Source organism: Phyllopteryx taeniolatus, chromosome 14 (assembly GCF_024500385.1).
Source record: "Phyllopteryx taeniolatus isolate TA_2022b chromosome 14, UOR_Ptae_1.2, whole genome shotgun sequence".
Lineage (NCBI taxonomy): Eukaryota > Metazoa > Chordata > Actinopteri > Syngnathiformes > Syngnathidae > Phyllopteryx > Phyllopteryx taeniolatus.
The window spans coordinates 10,003,263-10,021,289 of NC_084515.1; the positions used below are offsets into that span (position 1 = coordinate 10,003,263).

The 18,027-nt window shown below is 42.5% G+C and overlaps 1 protein-coding gene across 2 annotated transcripts; it reads right to left on the reverse strand.

Moving 5' to 3' along the window:
* Positions 1 to 613: 613 nt before the first annotated feature.
* On the reverse strand, positions 614 to 14,285 carry kif2c (kinesin family member 2C). 2 transcript variants are annotated; one of them, XM_061798314.1, is made up of 22 exons: positions 14,126 to 14,285; positions 13,943 to 14,037; positions 13,054 to 13,158; positions 12,295 to 12,343; positions 12,172 to 12,210; positions 10,760 to 10,891; positions 7,999 to 8,115; positions 7,532 to 7,635; positions 7,344 to 7,439; positions 7,181 to 7,235; positions 6,938 to 7,100; positions 5,199 to 5,289; positions 5,056 to 5,119; positions 4,883 to 4,974; positions 4,663 to 4,805; positions 3,788 to 4,001; positions 3,564 to 3,674; positions 1,514 to 1,581; positions 1,338 to 1,416; positions 1,141 to 1,221; positions 916 to 1,027; positions 614 to 795 (listed from the first exon to the last, which is right to left on the reverse strand). In XM_061798314.1, the coding sequence occupies exons 1-22, from the start codon at positions 14,184 to 14,186 to the stop codon at positions 734 to 736; spliced, it is 2,133 nt and encodes a 710-aa protein (XP_061654298.1). In that variant the 5' UTR covers positions 14,187 to 14,285; the 3' UTR covers positions 614 to 733. The 2 variants fall into 2 exon arrangements, with proteins under 2 accessions (XP_061654298.1, XP_061654299.1); XM_061798315.1 differs by lacking the exon at positions 12,172 to 12,210.
* Between the last annotated feature and the right edge of the window lie 3,742 nt (positions 14,286 to 18,027).

The window sequence follows — 18,027 nt, forward strand, 5'->3', positions numbered from 1 at the left end:
TAGTTTAGCCTCATCGTCGGCACGCAGCTCCAAAGGGGCGTGTCATATTTACAGATTCATTCATGTGTTGTTTGCTCTGAGCGTGTTGTCGGGCCACGCATTTGACTTGGGGTGCAGATATTGACTATTGTTCATTTGTTTATAAATTTCCCCTCCAGAGATTAATATAAATACACAAAAAAAACAATAATCAAGCGCTAACTAGGGTTATCTTTGTATTTTCCCCTCTCAAACCAATACTGGAGGTTAACTAAATGAAATACAATTGTAATAATTTAGATTTTGTAGGTCTTTAGTCAAGTTTTTAATTCCTGCAATTGGCTGGTGACCAGTTCGGGGTGTACCCCGCCTCTCCCCCAAAGATAGCTGGCAGCCTGACCCTAGTGAGAATGAGTGGCACGGAAAATTAATGAACGAATGGTTGCTTACTCAGCCCCCGTTAACTAGCTAGTAAGAGACAAGCCGTATGTGATTTTCTTTTCGGATTCAAAGCATACATTTAAATCTTTCTTTGAAGGAATTTTGCTGACATGAACACATAACCTCATGATAGTTCAAACAACCACTTCCACTGGAGTTAAAATTTGTTTTAGACAAAAATGTGAAGCAGCCAAAAAGCTAAACATTTTTATTTAAGTAGTGCTCACATTCATTTCCTTTAGGGGTAGGTTACAGACCCTAATTAATTAAAGATAAACAGTTAATTGCATCAACAAACAATGTGATTGGTGACTCAGTGGGTGAATCGGGCCTTTCCCTCCTCTGCCACAGCAGCCTGCAACGCCAGCACTAATTCTGTTGATGGGATTGAAGCAACAAAGACATGTTAGACTGGGCTTTAGTTTGATTAAACAATTCCCACATTCCAGTCTTGAATAAGTGAATTTGAATTGATTTGATGTGATATGCACAAACCTGTTAACTTGGAGGACTGTGAAAAGTCCATGAGGTGGGGGAGTCCAGCCTCAATGTTATATGACGTTTGCTCCATTGACTTGACAATTTCATTCCCTCGCTGACAAAGGCTCTTAACAAAACAAACAAATAAAAAAAGCATTAAGTTTTGTTGTCATTTCAATTAAAAATTTATTAGATTTAAAATGTCAAAATACAGTATGGAGCAAAGTGAAGAAAGGCTACCTGGAGCTCTATATAGACCTTCTCCTCCAGGTCCGCCACGTGGCTAATGGCATCATAGACGCTGGTGTCCACAACATTGTCCTGTAACACATAAGAAGGTTACACACGACAAAAGTCACAACAGGTGTTTAAGCCATTAAAATTTCCAAGTATGCCCATTTGTCTTTCTAACTAAGTCATAAGCTGGGTGTGCGGACCTCCTCTGAAGAGCAGTTCATTGGGTCCTGTGCTTTGGCTTCTACGCTGGCTTTGGACTTCCCGTTCAGCTCCTTCACTCTGTGAAATAAAACATTATTTCAAGTTAATCCAATTGAATGAAGCACATAAAATCGGAGGGAGACAGCTTTGTCATTTAGCACCAAGAAATGTTTACCTGTCAGCGTAACGTAGTGTGTTCATTGTATATTCGCATGAAGTCATTCCTGGCGACACCATTGCAATCTGATCAGGAGAAACGAAAGATAGGCAGTTCATGAGAATGAACACACTTTGGGTAGTTGCTGTTCTATGCAGAAAAAAAAAGCCAATCAAACAATTACCAGCACAAACATTTCTTTCTGGAAATACAGTTGGAAACAAATGTGAACCCTTTGAAAATTCTTAAACATCTGCATAAATTGGTCATAAAACATTGTCTGATCAACTAAGTCACAAGCGAACAGTCTGCTTGAACTAATACCACACAAACAATTATATTTTTATATTTTAACTGCAAATAATATGTTAACATTCATATGACAGGGAGGAAAAAGTGAACCTCTCGGCTAAGGATTCTCCAAGAGCGAATCAGAGTCAGGTGTAAGCCCACCTGGAGTCCAATCAATGAGACAAAAGTGGAGGTGTGGCTGAAAGCTGCTTTGGCCACCAGAAAACACAACAGTTTAGAAAGGTCTCTTGTCAAGATGCATTGCCTGATGTGTACCATGCCTTGCTGAAAAAATTGATGTATATTTAAGAATTGTTGACTTTTCTAAAAAGCTGGAAAAGATTACAAAAGTATGTATCAAAGTTTTTTAAGTTCATCTGTCCACGGTGAGACAAAATGTCCATAAAAATGGAGAAAGTTTAGCACTGTTGCTTCTCTTCCAAGGAGTGGCTATCCTGTAAAGATGATTGCAAGAGCACAGTGCAGAATGCTCAATTAGGTAAACAAAGAACCCTAATCTGGAGTGTCATCTGAAGACTTACAGAAATCACTGGAACAAAATCTGTATTGACAAATATTAAACAAGAATGGTGTTCATGAGAGAATATCAAGGAGGAAGCCGTTGCAGACTTTAAAAAAACAAAACAGCTGCACGTTTGAAGTCTGCTAAAGAGCACTTGTATGTTCCACAGCACTACTGGCAAAATATTCTGTGGAAAGATTAAACCAACACTGAATTGTTTGGCGGAAGACACAACGTCTTGTGTGGAGGAAAACTGGCACAGCACACCAACATTAAAACCTTAGCCAAACTGTGAAGCATGACGGAGAGAGAATCATGGTATGGGCGTGCTCTTCCACCACAGGGCCTGGACAGATTTTTTTCATTAATTGAAAAATGTATTCACAAGTTTATCAAGATATTTTGTAGAAGAAGTTGAGGGCATCTGTGCTCTTTCTGAACAAGGTTGTACCAAAGCCCTGGCTAATAGGAAAGTAGTACCTTGGTGGGGGGAAGGATGTTGAAGTGATGCATCTCGACTGAGCGACAAGCTTTGTATATCGGGAAGAAGCTAATTTTAGCCTGGGTTGCTGGTGGAAGAAGTTACAAGAACGTCTTTATCGCATATACCGTACATGTATAATGCACATTTTCATTGCATTTTTTGCAAAATGAATCCCTAAGCCTCAGCACGGTGGACGACTGGTTAGAGCGTCAGCCTCACAGTTCTGAGGACCAGGGTTCAATCCCCGGCCCTGCCTGTGTGGAGTTTGCATGTTCTCCCCGTGCCTGCGTGGATTTTCTCCGGGCACTCCGGTTTCCTCCCATATCCCAAAAACATGAAATGATTTGGAGACTCTAAATTGCCCGTAGGTGTGACTGTGAGTGCGACTGGTTGGTTGTTTGTATGTGCCCTGCAATTGGCTGGCAACCAGTTCAGGGTGTACCCCGCCTCCTGCCCGATGATAGCTGGGATAGGCTCCAGCACGCCCGCGACCCTAGTGAGGAGAAGCTGCTCAGAAAATGGATGGATGGATGAATCCCTAAGCCATTTATCCTGAAGTGTAATGTAAAATGAATTTCAAAAGTGCTTTATTACAGTGCTTTGGGCTCATAGTTTGTGGTATATTTACCGTTTAAATTATTACTATAGACAATTATAAACATTCTTTTAGGTGGCACTATTTGGGCAGCGCTTGGTCCTTATTATTGTATTTTACGCTTTCACTCATATTGTAGCAGGGGTCATAGGTAACATCCGAAATATTTACGTACCATGCAGGTTCTGGAATTCTCTCCGATGAAGGAATCCCGGAGGACCTTGGTCAAAGTGCTCATCCTGAAAGGAATGTGATCGCTGTTCATGCCGAGTGAACGGATGCACTCCTGCAATTTGAGTGGAATCACACGAAAACATTGAGGTTGGGCCTCAAATGCCGTGACATCAACTAGCTGACACGTTACAAGTCGTCCTTGTTATAGTTAGTTCCTAGTTACACCTTCAGGGCCAAGAGGCTGCGGTTGATTTCGGCCGTCTCCACCAAGGTGGATCGGTCGTTGCTGCTGACATCGGTGCCGCGCTCGTTGCCCGCCAGGTCGACCAGGGAGAACTTGCCGTGCAGCGTTGTGGCACGGTCTTTACGTCTGAGGATGATCTGGAGGACGGCGTGGGAGCGCGAGGAGTTTGTGTTGGCCGAAGTCTGACCAGATGTTCTAGGGTAGGGGGTGTGGTCATCATAATTGATTGAATTGACATTTTTAATGGTTTTTACAGTACACAAATACAGTACAGTAATGCCTTGCAGATATTTGCAGTTTAGTATTCATCAATTCACTCATTCACTTTTTTTTTCTGTGGATCCTAAAATCTCATTTGCTGTTTTTGTAACCTTTCTGACACATCCTAAAATGTGACAAGATAACACTGAAGCCCTGTCTAAATAGAAAAGTACTTCTGTAATTGGTCCAAGCAAATTTTCTGTCTCTCTCTTTTCTTTCTTTCATTGTACATTCTTTTAGTAATTAGATTTTAAGTTTAGCCTGGGTTGTTATGGAGAATATTCATGTGCTTGTACACCTAAAGTGCATTTTCTCCAAATAAAATTTTATTTTTTAAGTATAATTAATGTAAGTTTAGTTAGTTAGCTCGATTAGTTTTTTGCTCGGGATGAGGGCTGGCTGACTTTCATGAGAAAGGGCCAGCTCTTTGGCCGATTTCGTCAAAACAATAAACCGGGTGTGTAAAGGGCCGAAAATTCTTGATTCGCGGGGTACTTTGACAAAATCATTCCACAGACATCTTAAGACACGTGGGAAATGTTTTAAATTACGAAAAAAAGCATAATGTCTCTCCTTTAAATGGTTCAACTCATACCTGCAAGCACTGCCGTGCTGTATCATCTTAATGACCTCGTCCGCAGTGGACACGTAGACCTCCTCCAGGCCCACGACCTGCACCTGCTGATGCTCGTCCTGCAGCACCCGAAGCATGGCCTTCTTATTCAGCAGATCGTACACCTGCAGACAGCCAAGGAGGAGAAACATGATCTCAGAGATGAGAACAAGAGAGAGACAGACAGAGAGCGAGAGCTTACTTTTCCATTGTAGATCTCAAAAAAGCTGACATAGGTAGACAGATCTAGGTTGTTGTACTTCCAGTGATGGAGGCTGGTGAAAACATCTTGGGCTAAAAAAAAGGGAGAAATATGTCAGGGAAGTCAACAACCATAAAACGAACTTCGGATTTGCCGCTGTTCTGGAGTCTCACCTGCTAAGGCGTAGATTCCCTTGGCACAGTTTTGCTGCTTTCCTGAGAAATCCCCACCCATGGTCTGTACAAGCAGAAGACAAGTCAAACCACTAGAAGACCACTACACACCAACTTTACTCCACATTCAGTAAGACACTCACGTGAGTTTTCCCACTTCCTGTCTGCCCATATGCGAAACATGTGGCCATGCCCCCTTCAAATATGGACTGCACCAAAGGCTTTGCAGTAAACCTGGGGAGCATACAGTAAAAAGTAGGTGAGGAGAATAAAAAAACAACTTGCAAGCTCATAGACCTTTTGCTAAGTCTCTTAAGGTAAACCATCCTGCTTTTGCAATGGTGACCAATCGCATATCATCGTAGTCATTGTATGTCCAAATCTTTGTTTTTTTTAACTGAAAACTAGAGGTGCAACAATTAGTCGAATAATTGAAAACCAATTGATTATCAAATTAATCAACACCCATTTTTAGGGCTGTCCCAATCACATTTTTTTGCACCTGAGTCAGAGTCTTTGATTTTAAGTAGTTTTATAAATATACTGTCCAGATCCGATACATGCTTATATACAGTACATAGTGTGTGTCTTGTATCTAAATATACAATGTGTGTAATTCTTTTTGTTGCGCTTTTAGTTTTACAGTAAACTACACCTGGGGTGTCAAGCACACTCAGTGATGGAAGAGACTGTGTTTTTGTGCGTGTCACGTACGCGCACACAAACACACTGAGTCTGCGTGTCTCTTTCAGTCACTTATATTATACTAGTACTGAAAGTACCCCAAAATGTTTAATATAAAACAAAGCTATTACTGTTCCATTTGGCAAGATCTTTGTACTATTTTGTCACTTTGAGACATTTAAAATGTCAGAAAATGAATAAAACCGATCTTTTTCACTCGATCAGCTGGGTGGGGGAAATCACGTTTACGACTCCGATCTTCGATTACGGGACATCCTTACCCATTTTCATAATGGAATGAATCATTTGATTTAAAATTGTCCAAATCCTCTGATTTAGGCCTCTCAACAGGAAATGTTCTCTGATTTCTGAAGTCCTCCATGAAAGCAGATGGATTATCTTGGTGTTTATTCAAAATAAGACATTTGAAATCATCTGCTTTTAACTTGGAAAGCAATGATCAACATTTTTGCCCATTTTCTGAGGAGTTAGTCTAATCCATTAACTGAATCATAATCAGTTAATGGAAAAAAATGTCAGTTTCATCTATTACAAAAATAATACCATAGCTATTTGCAGCTGTAGTATGACTAACCTGTAATTAACATGGGGCCTCAGAAGTGTATGTCAAACTTCCTAGACCTTATTATTAATCACTACCCATGTAGCGGCTCTGTTTCAAAAAGGTTGGCGAGTCAAACGTCATTCCCTCTCATGCAATATTGCTTGACTGCCATTTGGTTTTGTTTAATCAAACAATACCAAATAAACAACAATAATCAGTGAATAAGTAGTAATCGGGGGAAAAAAGTTTGCAAATTGATTTTAAAAATATATATTTTTTTAGTTTTATATTGTCTGTCTACTTGTACAGCTGCACCGTTTGAGTTCAAATATTCGTTGCTTAAAAGGGTTATAACACCGCAACCGCGTCTATGCTGGCGTTTTGCATTGTGTGTTAGCAATAAGCTAGTGGCAAAGTTATGGGGTTTTAAATACATTATGGATAATTCTTTTGTTTTATGTTTATTTTGATAGTAAACTTCAATTGGGAGTGTCAATAAACAGCTTGAAGCCTCTTTTAAGACTTTTTCCACAAACCGCTGCTGCTTGCAATGGCTAAAAAAAAAACTCCCACATAATTCAGGTTGCTCGTACTTAAGTCAAGGTACCACTAATGTGCTAAAGGACACATTACCTGTAGACCAAGTCATTGGTGGATGTTTCATCAAATGAGTAGTCAAACTGGAAGATCTGGTTTTCCAAGTACTTGGTCAGGTCCACTTTTTGCTTTGGCTCGTGGACTAGCAGGGCGCCTCTCCCAGGCACTGAGACCACATCAATCTCCCTTCTATTCAGCTCTAACACACAGGATGAAAAGGTCTTAAGACTTGCGAAAGGCATAGCGGTTCCATTTTTGGCATCAGCGTGATGTACACACCTTGCTTGTTCAGGGGTCGTTTGCGTACACAAACACAAATCCTTTGAGGTTCAGTCTGCAAAAATATGATAAAGCTATAATAAGAGTTAATTTGGGAGAGAAAAAAAAAAAAAGCAAACCACAGTTTGTAATCATCGCAGATGGTGCTCGAGTATAAACGCACCACGTCGGTGATTGATAACGGGATGGTTTCCAAGGTCTCTCGGAAGTCTTGGATCATTTCGTAGAATTTCTGGTTGGGCCGTGGCAGCTCTTTGAACTTGGAAAGTGAACACAGGAGGGTGAAGATCACTTGTACTGCAACGAGTTTCATTTAAAAATTGGAAGAGGAGAGAAAAGACAACGACTAACCTTGCCCTTCTTGGTCTGCACCTCAGGTGGTTTGACAACACTAGACAGTCTTTTGCTCCCTTTGTTGAGCACCTGGGAAACCACGGTTTTCCTTTGGCTTGAAGCTAATTTAGAGCAAAGAAAAAAAAAAAATCCTTGCAATATGTGACGCACATAACCAATGATGTTTACACCCTCATTCTTAAACAGAGGTTCCACTGTATTTGTATTTGTATTTCTATGCCAGCGACATATTGTGACAGGCAGAACAATTAAATGCTCTTCCACTAGAGGGAGAAGGTGCAATTAACTACTGAATCCATCTGTTTCCATTTGCACAACAGAATAATAGCTTTTTGTTTAACGAAACAGATTGAGATTTCACACATTGTGAGTTATGTAAAATGTGTGCCTGGGCCTCATAAAAAGTTGGGAAACAGCAATTTAGTGCATATATCACAATGTTTTAAGACCAACTGGTAACTGACCTCTAACTCTAGACGATCGAGGAATCTTCTCCGGTTCATCATTTTCTTTCATGGCTGATCGGGGCACAGATAAAGTTGGTTTGACCTTCCTCTTTTGTGTCATCTCATTAGGAATCCCTATGCAAAGCGAAAGAATATGTCAAAGTCAGCAAACGTGTGAAGGACATTTGAGAGGTGAGGATTTTCTCACTCTGGCGGGGAAGGAGCCAGAGCTGGTATGCGAGGTCGAGAACTTCCGACTAGATATAGTCGGGCTCGCCTCCACACATGGCGTGGGCTCTGGGTACTAGTCTTCTCAAGAGGGGTTGGACTCTCTTCCACTCTGGAGAGCACTCCCACTGGGGACTCGATCGTTCTGCTGGGTACTTCAATGCTCATGTGGGCAATGACAGTGAGACTTGGAAGGGCGTGATTGGAAGGAACGGCCCACCGATCAGAACTTGAGTGGTGTTCTGTTATTGGACTTCAGTGCTCACCACGGATTGTCCATAGCGAACACCATGGGTGTCCACACGTGCACTTGGCACCAGGACACCCTAGGCCGCAGTTCGACGATCGACTTTGTGGTCGTGTCATCGGACTTGTGGCTGCATGCCTTGGACACTCTGGTGAAGAGAGGGGCGGAGCGGTCAACTGATGACCACCTGGTGGTGTGTTGGCTCCGATGGTGGGGGACGATGCCAGTCTGACTTGGCAGACCCAAACGTATTGTGAGGGTCTGCTGGGAACGTCTGGCAGAATCCCCTGTCAGAATGTGTTTCAACTCCCACCTACGGTAGAAGTACTGTTCCAGGGAAGGCGCGGGACATTGAGTCTGAGTGTTCCACGCCTCCATTGCTGAGGCGGCTGACCTGAGCTGTGGCCGTAAGGTGGTCGGTATCTGTCATGACGGTAACCCCTGTACCCGTTAGTGGACACCGGCAATGAGGGATGCAGTCAAGCTGAAGACCTGTGGGACTCCTGAGGCAGCTGATGGGACGGCTGGCCAAGCAGAATGCAGTTTTGGTGATCACTAAGGCAAAAACTTGAGCGTGGGAGGAGTTCAGTGAGGCCATGGGGAAGGACTTTCTGACGTCTTCGAGGAAATTCTGGTCTACCATCCGGCGTCTCAGGAGGGGGAAGTAGTGCACCATCAACACTGTGTATAGTGGGGATGGGGCCCTGCTGACCTCGACTCGAGACAACGTGAGTAGGTGGGGAGAATACTTCGAAGACTTCAATTCCACCGACACGCCTTCCCATGAGGAAGCAGAGTCTGGGGTCTCTGAGGCGGGCTCTCCTATTTCTGAGGTCGAGGTCACCGGTGGTTAAAAACCTCCTCAGTGGCAAGGCCCTGGGGGTGGATGAGATCTCCCCGGAGTTCCTAAAGGCTCTGGATGTTGTGGGGATGTCTGGGTTGACACACCTCTGCAACATCGCGTGGACATCGGGGACAGTACCTCTAGATTGGCAGACTGGGGTGGTGGGACCCCTTATCAAGAAGGGGGATCGGAGGGTGTTTTCCAACTACAGGTGTATCACACTCCTCAGCCTCCCTGGTAAGGTCTATTGAGGGGTGCTGGAGAGGAGGGTCCGTCAGGAAGCCAAAACTTGGATTCAGGAGGAGCAGGGTCCTCGAGGGTGCATGGGAGTTCGCCCAACCAGTCTACATGTGTTTTGTGGACTTGGAGAAGGCGTTCGACCATGTCCCTCGGGGAGTCCTGTGGACGGTGCGTCGGGAGTATGGTGTACCGAACCCCCTGATACGGGCTGTTCGGTCCCTGTACAACCGGAGTCAGAGTTTGGTCAGCATATCCGGCAGTAAGTCGGACTCGTTCCCGGTGAGGGTTAGACTCCGCCAAGGCTGCACTTAGTCACCGATTCCATTCATAACTTTTATGGACAGAATCTCCAGGCGCAGCAGAGGCGTAGAAGGGGTCCGGTTTGGTGGCCTCAGTATTGCATCTCTGCTTTTTGCAGACGATGTGGTTCTGTTGGCTCCATCAAGTCGTGATCTTCAAATCTCACTGGAGTGGTTCACAGCAGAGTGTGAAGCTGTTGGGATGAAAATCAGCACCTCCAAATTTGGGACCATGGTCCTCAATCAGAAAAGGGTGGGGTCCCCTCTCTGGGTTGGGGATGAGATCCTGTCCCAAGTGGAAGAGTTCAAGTATCTTGGGGTCTTGTTCATGAGTGAGGAAAGAATGGAACGGGAGATCGACAGGCAGATCGGCGCAGCGTCTGCAGTGATGCGGACTTTGCATCGGTCTGTTGTGGTGAAGGAGCGAAGCCGAAAGGCAAAGCTCTCAATTTACCGGTCAATCTGCATTCCTACCCTCATCAATGGTCATGAGCTGTGGGTTGTCATCGAAAGAACAAGACCCCAGATACAAGCGGCCGAAATGAGTTTCCTGCGCAGGCTGTCCGGGCTCTCCCTTAGAGATAGGGTGAGAAGCTCATCCAGGAAGGGTTCAGAGTAGAGCCACTACTCCTCCACATTGAGAGGCACGAGATGAGGTGGTTCGGACATCTGATTAGGCTGCCTCCCTGGTGGGGTGTTCCGGGCACGTCCCACCGGGAGGAGACCCCGGGGACGACCCAGGACAGGCTGGAGAGACTATGTCTCCTGGCTAGCCTGGGAACGCCTCGGGATCCCCACTGAAGAGCTGGTTGAAGTGGCTGGGTAGCGGGAAGTCTGGGCTTCCTATTAAAGCTACTGCCTTCGCGACCCAACTTCAAATAAGCGGAAGAAAATGGATTGATGGATGAATTTTCTACCAACCAGAATTTGGGAGGTCTGACGAAGTTGCAAGCTCGGGGGATACCGGTCGGGGATTTCTATTGGAAGATGGCGTAGAGATGGTAGCTTGAGGCTGGAACCGGCTCGTCTGTCTAACCTGAGACCGACCAACAACTGTAATTAAGAAGGGGGGGGGGAGAGAGAGAAACATCAGTCAGCACTGGCGAACTACTTCTAGGACATCCGAGAAGAGAAACCTCATGCTCTTTGAGTCTTTGCCATGTTCTCATAGTGGCAAAACCAAAATGTTTCTGTCACTGTCATCACTTTAGGGAGACATACTACGGAGGTAGGATGTGTTATTTTTAATAGTTTTTTTTTAATACAAATCATTTGCTCTCTGGACAACCTGCCAATCCATTAAGTGTGAAACTAAACAACCAAGTTTGTCCAGCCGAACTTCATGTCTAAGCCAAAAAATAATGGGGTCATTTACATAACCACCCCCACACAGAATTTCTCAGTCCGTGATTGGGCACCCAGGCTCATAGATCCGCCATTGTCAAGCAACGGCTGGTTATATGGTTAAATTATCAGTGGCGGCTTTGCACAAGCACCACTCATTTGCAGTCTGGATGCAGAGGAATGAGCAGGCCATAGGGAGTCTTCAACAACACAATAGAAAGTCATATTTGTTGCTACTCTGTTAAATAAATATATATTTTATCTTGATAAGTCGGAAAAGTTAATAAATGTAGCGACAAATTTGGCAACACCAAGTACCCGCAATGCCCTGCCAAGCTCAGCCTCCTTGTTGTTATGGTAACAAAAGCCATAATTTGCATTTGCATGAAGCAGAACCTGTCCTCCAAAACAGAGCTATTTGAACCAGTCTGTCAAGCGGTTCGATTTTTTATCCTTCACTTTGACCAAAGAATGTTTGAGACACCTGGGGCCTCATTTATCAAAGAGTGCGTAGAATTCGTTTATAGTGCAGAAACCTGTCTTACGCACACCAGTAAGTAATGTGTTGATACATCCCACCTGTCCTAAACAGCCACACTTGCCCACATTTAGCCTCATTTGCATTGAAAAATACCTCCATTTGACCATATATGGTAGCAGCAATCTCTCAGAATTTGCCGATTGACTACTTCTCTGAAGAAGAGAATGTAAAACCGCTGCTGTTAATTCTGTTGCTCCCCTGTTCTGGTCCCCTTTAAATTGTAGAGAGAACATTTTCTAACATGTCCCCTTTAAATTTGCTACAAATAAAGTATTGGTGGAGCGAGATCACAAACATCCATATACAGTACGTAATAAGTGATAAGGTCAGCCCTCTCCCAAGGTTGGTTGCAATGCACTTACACCTTGATTCCACCAACAGGTGTGATAAGAGAATGAGTGATTTGCTAAATGAGAGGGAGGGATGGCGCATGCATTGCCTTGCCGACCTGTCTCTTCAGTCTTGTCCGCTGATGCAGTAGACGAGGCTTTTAGAGGGAAGCACAGCATTAGGTAACAAGATCCAGAATACTAATTGAGAACAAGTCATACTGTGGCTTTTATGTACGTACAGGAGGCCGGGCCAGGAATCCGGGATGAGCGCAGGCGGCCCTTGTACTTCTAAGGAAACAAAAATTGAGGAACACCAGGGTTATTTTCATTTCACCTGCAATTGTATGACTACGCCACAGTGGCGTTGTATCATAAATTGTTGGAAGGCGCTCTTAAAACTGCTGACGAAAATGACAACGGAGAAAAAAAATATTCTTTCCTACTGCAAACGTGGACCGTTCTGTGGAAAGACTGTTTCTTTTGTAATCACGCAAATGTAATTCCTTGGGAAAATATGAAGCCAACATTAGTAAAGTGACCTTAAAAATCACCCTAACTTCCTTTGATTTTAACAGTCAGCAGGAGAAAAATAAATGCATGCCTGCTTTTTTGTTGTTTTTATTTTCAAGGACAACACTACTCTACAAAGTGTGCATGAGGACATTTTACCGATGTAATTGAAATGGCTCAAGACAATGTAACACCATTCAAAAAGGCCACATTTTAGCCAAGTTTAAGTTGGTTAACTTTGCTGTAGTATACACATGCACTTGTTATATTTAATTCAATATCAAACAGACTTCAATTTTTATTTTGTATTTTTGAGTAATATAGGATCTAAAAAAAATAAAAATAAAAATAATTATAAAATGCATGTAAATACTTGACAGAAAAATAATTTGCTTGAGCCATGAACCACCTCTACCTCAATTTGAGCCAGGAAAAACCCTGATGAATACACTTGCATATTATTTCGTGGCAACTATAAGAAAATGCACCTTCTCTGAAGGATGAGGATGGGATTTTTCATCACATTCATTAATGGTGGATTGGATGTGGTCAAGCAGCTCTGGGTTGAGTGTACACAACTCGTTCAAGTCCAGCTGGATGTGGAATAAGGAAGTGCAGAAACACTATGTTAAAACACCAATGGTGGGAAGTACAAATAATACAACTCATTACTGTACTTAAGTAGATTTTTCTGGTATTTGCTCTTTACTTGACAAATTTTTCTGATGACTTTTTTTTGCTTTTACTTTTATGTGCTTGGCAAGTTGACCTGGACGACATATCGATCTAAAATACTTAAAATACACTGAATTGTATCTATCTTTATATACCAGGGGTATTAAACTCATTTTTGTCACGGGCCACATTGTTGGTACGGTTTCCCGCAAAGGGTCGTTATGACACTGACACTATAAAAGTTTCACCGCCTCATCATAGTATCACATATACACAAACTGATGGATAAGTAGTTTTGAAATCTGAAGTCAAGGATAATTGGTTTGTTCAACTATTGTTCAAGTCACTATAATAACTGGGGGGTTTGGCAACAAAAAAAAAGTGCTTTCAATTGGTCACAATTTATTACATTACAAATTTGGTAGAGATTTAAGCAAGAATCATGGAAGTTGACGCACATGATTTGCATTCGCATAAAATTATGCGTTCTAATTGAATCAGCAACCACAAATCATGATAGAAATTGAATCGTTATTAAAACTAATCATGACACCCTTAGTGTTTCTTACAGTACTTGATGGCCCACCACTGGTACTTCTACTTGGGTACAATGTCAGCATTTATGCTCTCTCTAAGTAACTAACTGTGCAGGCGATAAACTGGATTTTGAGCAGTTTCCAAAACTTGCATATTCTGACTGACCTCCTTCCCTCGATAGGAACCGATCTCGCACCATTCGACCATTACGGTGGACTTGAAGGCGTCGACAGACTTCACTGTGGCCCGATGGACTCTGCCTGGGTATGCACGTAAACAACGGGCCGGTCACGCACACACGCGAAAGGCGACGAACACGACATGACTTACAGAACATTGTTCACTCACCATCGCTGCGACTTATCTGCACAGCGAGTCCAACGAGGATTCTGGACAATCCTGACTCCATTTTGTATTACTCCGTGAGTGTAAAGGCAACTTTCTTCCACACAAACGCCACCCAAGATTTGAACTGGTTACTTCCGAGTGTTTAACGATGTGATTGGTCGTCGTGAGCGTGACGCAACTTTTGTCTTTTTCTTCTCCCGCCCTTGGCAACACACTCGCGCTGTTGTGTTATAGCGCCAGCGAGTGGCTATATGGAATATTGCCATCACTTCCGGGTTATAAATATAAACAACAATAGCATCATCATAACAATAAATATTTCATTTCAAATTCGCGAATTAATACTTGATGTAAACGTAAGTACAGAAAACAAAAGTTGTAGGTTAACGTCAATAAGCCTAACAAATATTTTTTGGAGGTAATAACGTTGTCATCAGTCTACAAGAAATAATATAATAACATATAATATGTTTATGTACCTCCCGCATACAAATTACCCGATGCAATAAATATACGTGGCAGCAAAGTAATTGATTTAAAAGCGCCCTTGGGCCCAATTGATGCTCGGTGGACACTGCGCAAAACTGAAAGAAATAACTTGGAAATAACCACTGAGGCAGTTCCTTCCCTTATAACAACACAGTATCATAAATAAAACAACAGTAGGAGGCTATTTCTGTCCCCCAATTCAAAATGTATGTCTGTATGAATGTGTGTGTGTGTGTTCACATGCGTAAAGGTAAAGTCTGAAGGGTTCAAAAGTCATTAACTTTGAATGTACCACCTCAGCGACCAGCCATTATTAAAAGTACAATTATGTACCGAAATACTACACAGGATTACATTAGATGTTAGGATATAGTCATATTAGTTACACGTATTTTGCTACAGTCATAATTGTACAATGAATGCACATTGGAGTGGGATAATATTGAATCATAAATTACTGCATATGTATTAAACATTACTACACGGCTGTATTGTCATATGTCATATGATTCTGTTGCACAATATTCCAGGAAACTCGGAAGAGTAATTAAAGACATTAACGCTTCTGTTACCTTTGTTTCCGAGGAACAGCAATAATGTTGCTGGGTCCTGCCATATTTATTTATTCAAAAGTGTCAGCAACAAACAAACACACAAAGAATCCTAATTAACATTGTTTATGTCTTTTTTCAAATATATATCACTGGCGTCGGGGGGTATCCTCATACCTCCAAAATAATCACTTTTCAAGAGACCACAAAAAACACTGCATTGCATCATCAAAGAGAGTGAGACATTTTCAACCTTTTAGATTGGTCACTAAGGTGTAAAAACATCAAACATGTGGGGACTGAGTAATAGCTTTTTAAAAAAATTTTTTATAACTATGCCAACTACTTGGAATATGAGGCCAGTGATATGAAATATATGAAATGAACAAGAGGTGGCACGGTGGCCGACTGGTTAGAGCGTCACCCTCACAGTTCTGAGGACCTGGGTTCAATCCCTGGCCCTGCCTGTGTGGAGTTTGCATGTTCTCCCCGTGCCTGCGTGGGTTTTCTCCGGGCACTCCCAAAAACATGCATTAATTGGAGACTCTAAATTGCCCATAGGCATGACTGTGAGTGCGAATGGTTGTTTGTTTCTATGTGCCCTGTGATTGGCTGGCAACCAGTTCAGGGTGTACCCCGCCTCCTGCCCGATGACAGCTGGGATAGGCTCCAGCTCGCCCGCGACCCTAGTGAGGAGAAGCGGCTCAGAAAATGGATGGATGGATGTTGATAAGATTTTTACCCAAAGCAGCAAATGTACTACTTTTCCTAATATGTACAGTCACTACTCCTACTACTACTACTAATAATAATAATATTATTAATAATACTAATATACATACATGCATGCTGCAGTCAAGAAGCACAGATTTGGGAGGGACAATATTGATGAGTATTGTCAGTACAGGTATACGGTAGATACGACAGTATATGTTATACCAGAAAGTATTCATCTCTTCCGCCTCACAGTTCAGAGCCTGTGGGTTCGAATCCGGGCTGTATGTGGTATGCATATTTTTCTCTCAGTTGCGTGGATTTTCTCCAGGTTGTCCGTCTTCCTCCCAAAAACCTGCATGTTACTGTAGGATCATTGAAGACTATATTTTGTCCGTAGGTTTGATTGTGAGTATGAATAGTTATTTGTGCCTTACGATTGGCTTGCAACCAGTTCAGGGTGGACCCCGCCTCGCTTCAAAAAAGGACAAACTCCGACTGCAACGGACAATCAAAACTGCTGAAAGGATTGTCGGTACCCCCCTACCCACCCTTGAGGACTTGCACGCTGCCAGAACTAAGACAAGGGCGTGCAAAATCCTCTCGGACCCTCCCCACCCCGGTCACCAGCTCTTCCAGCTCCTTCCCTCAGGTAGGCGCTACCGATCAATGCAAACTAGAACTAGTAGACATTCCAACAGCTTCTTCCCTCTTGCAATCAACTTCTTGAACAGCTAACTTACAATTCCATTACAACAAGCTGGCAATTTTTTGACTTGAGTTCGTTGTCACATTTCTGTATTCTGTATTATGTATTACTCGTGCACTCACTGTAGTTGTCTCGCCGTGCTGCACTATTTGCATATAGTGGCCACTCATGCCAGAGTAGTATCTGCTTCATTTGCACACTGATTGAGGAGTATCTGTAACATTTGCACAACCATTGTCCCAGATTATCGCAGTACTCGTCACTTTAAACCGCATACACTCCTTGAAGTCTCAGTGCCCTTTGCACAATGGTCATTGCACCGGACTATTGCGTCATTAGCCATTCGAACTGAGGACTCTGCATCTTTTTGCACAATTGTTGTTTGTTGTTGTTTTTTGTCAATGTCTTTATGTCTCCAAAGTGTTCTGTAAATTGACTGTCTGTTGTACTAGAGCGGCTCCAACTACCGGAGACAAATTCCTTGTGTGTTTTGGACATACTTGGCAAATAAAGATGATTCTGATTCTGATTCTGATTCTGATTCTGATTCTAAAGTCAGCTGGGATAGGCTCCAGCTCACCCGCAGCCCCAGGCATGATAAGTGGTACAGAAAATGGATAGATGGTTGGCAGTGGTGTCGCTACGCCTATTTTAGGGGGCTTTAGCCCCCCCTAAAAACTTCTCAAGCCCCCCCCCCAAATATTTGATGATATGTGTTAATGGCAAATGTTCATTGTCCCAGTCCCCCTATAACAGATCTCCAGCTCCCCTAAACAAATATTCTTCTCCACAAAATATCAACGAATGTAAGTAAATAAAGAGAGATGGAAATTACAGTTACATTTCAGTTTTATTTAACTTTTTAGTATAATACTCTGCATTTAATCTTTTAGAAGTGTTTATTTTTAAGGCACAATTTTATTAAAAATATGTGCAATACAGTTTAATTGCATCATTTACACTGTTTCAATTTTCCTCTATTTTAGTGCAGTGTTGATGTTCAAAATGTACAAAATGTTTCACTGCTGGCTTGCAATAATATTAAATGTACTTTTTGGGAATAAAACATCTTTCTTTTTTTGACGAACACTTAGGCCTTCTATGCAACTCCATTCTCATGTTGGTCATTATGGTGGTACTGTACTTGAAGAGCACACATGTTTTTTTTAGGTATTACTTGGTGTGAAAAGTTGGAGAACCACTTTTCTATATGATTGTGACATAAGCACAGCAAGCAGCATTGGGCCCCAAAAGAAATCCATCCTCGATTTTGAAATCATCTTATCTTTCTAAAATTCTTCTAATGTAAAATATGTACCTTGACTGATTAAACAGCATCAGAGTATCATGCCATCATGCCATCTGCCCATGTATATATTTATACTCTACAGTATTTCCTTCACAAAGAATGGTGACACTTTGCATTACTCCTAGTCAGT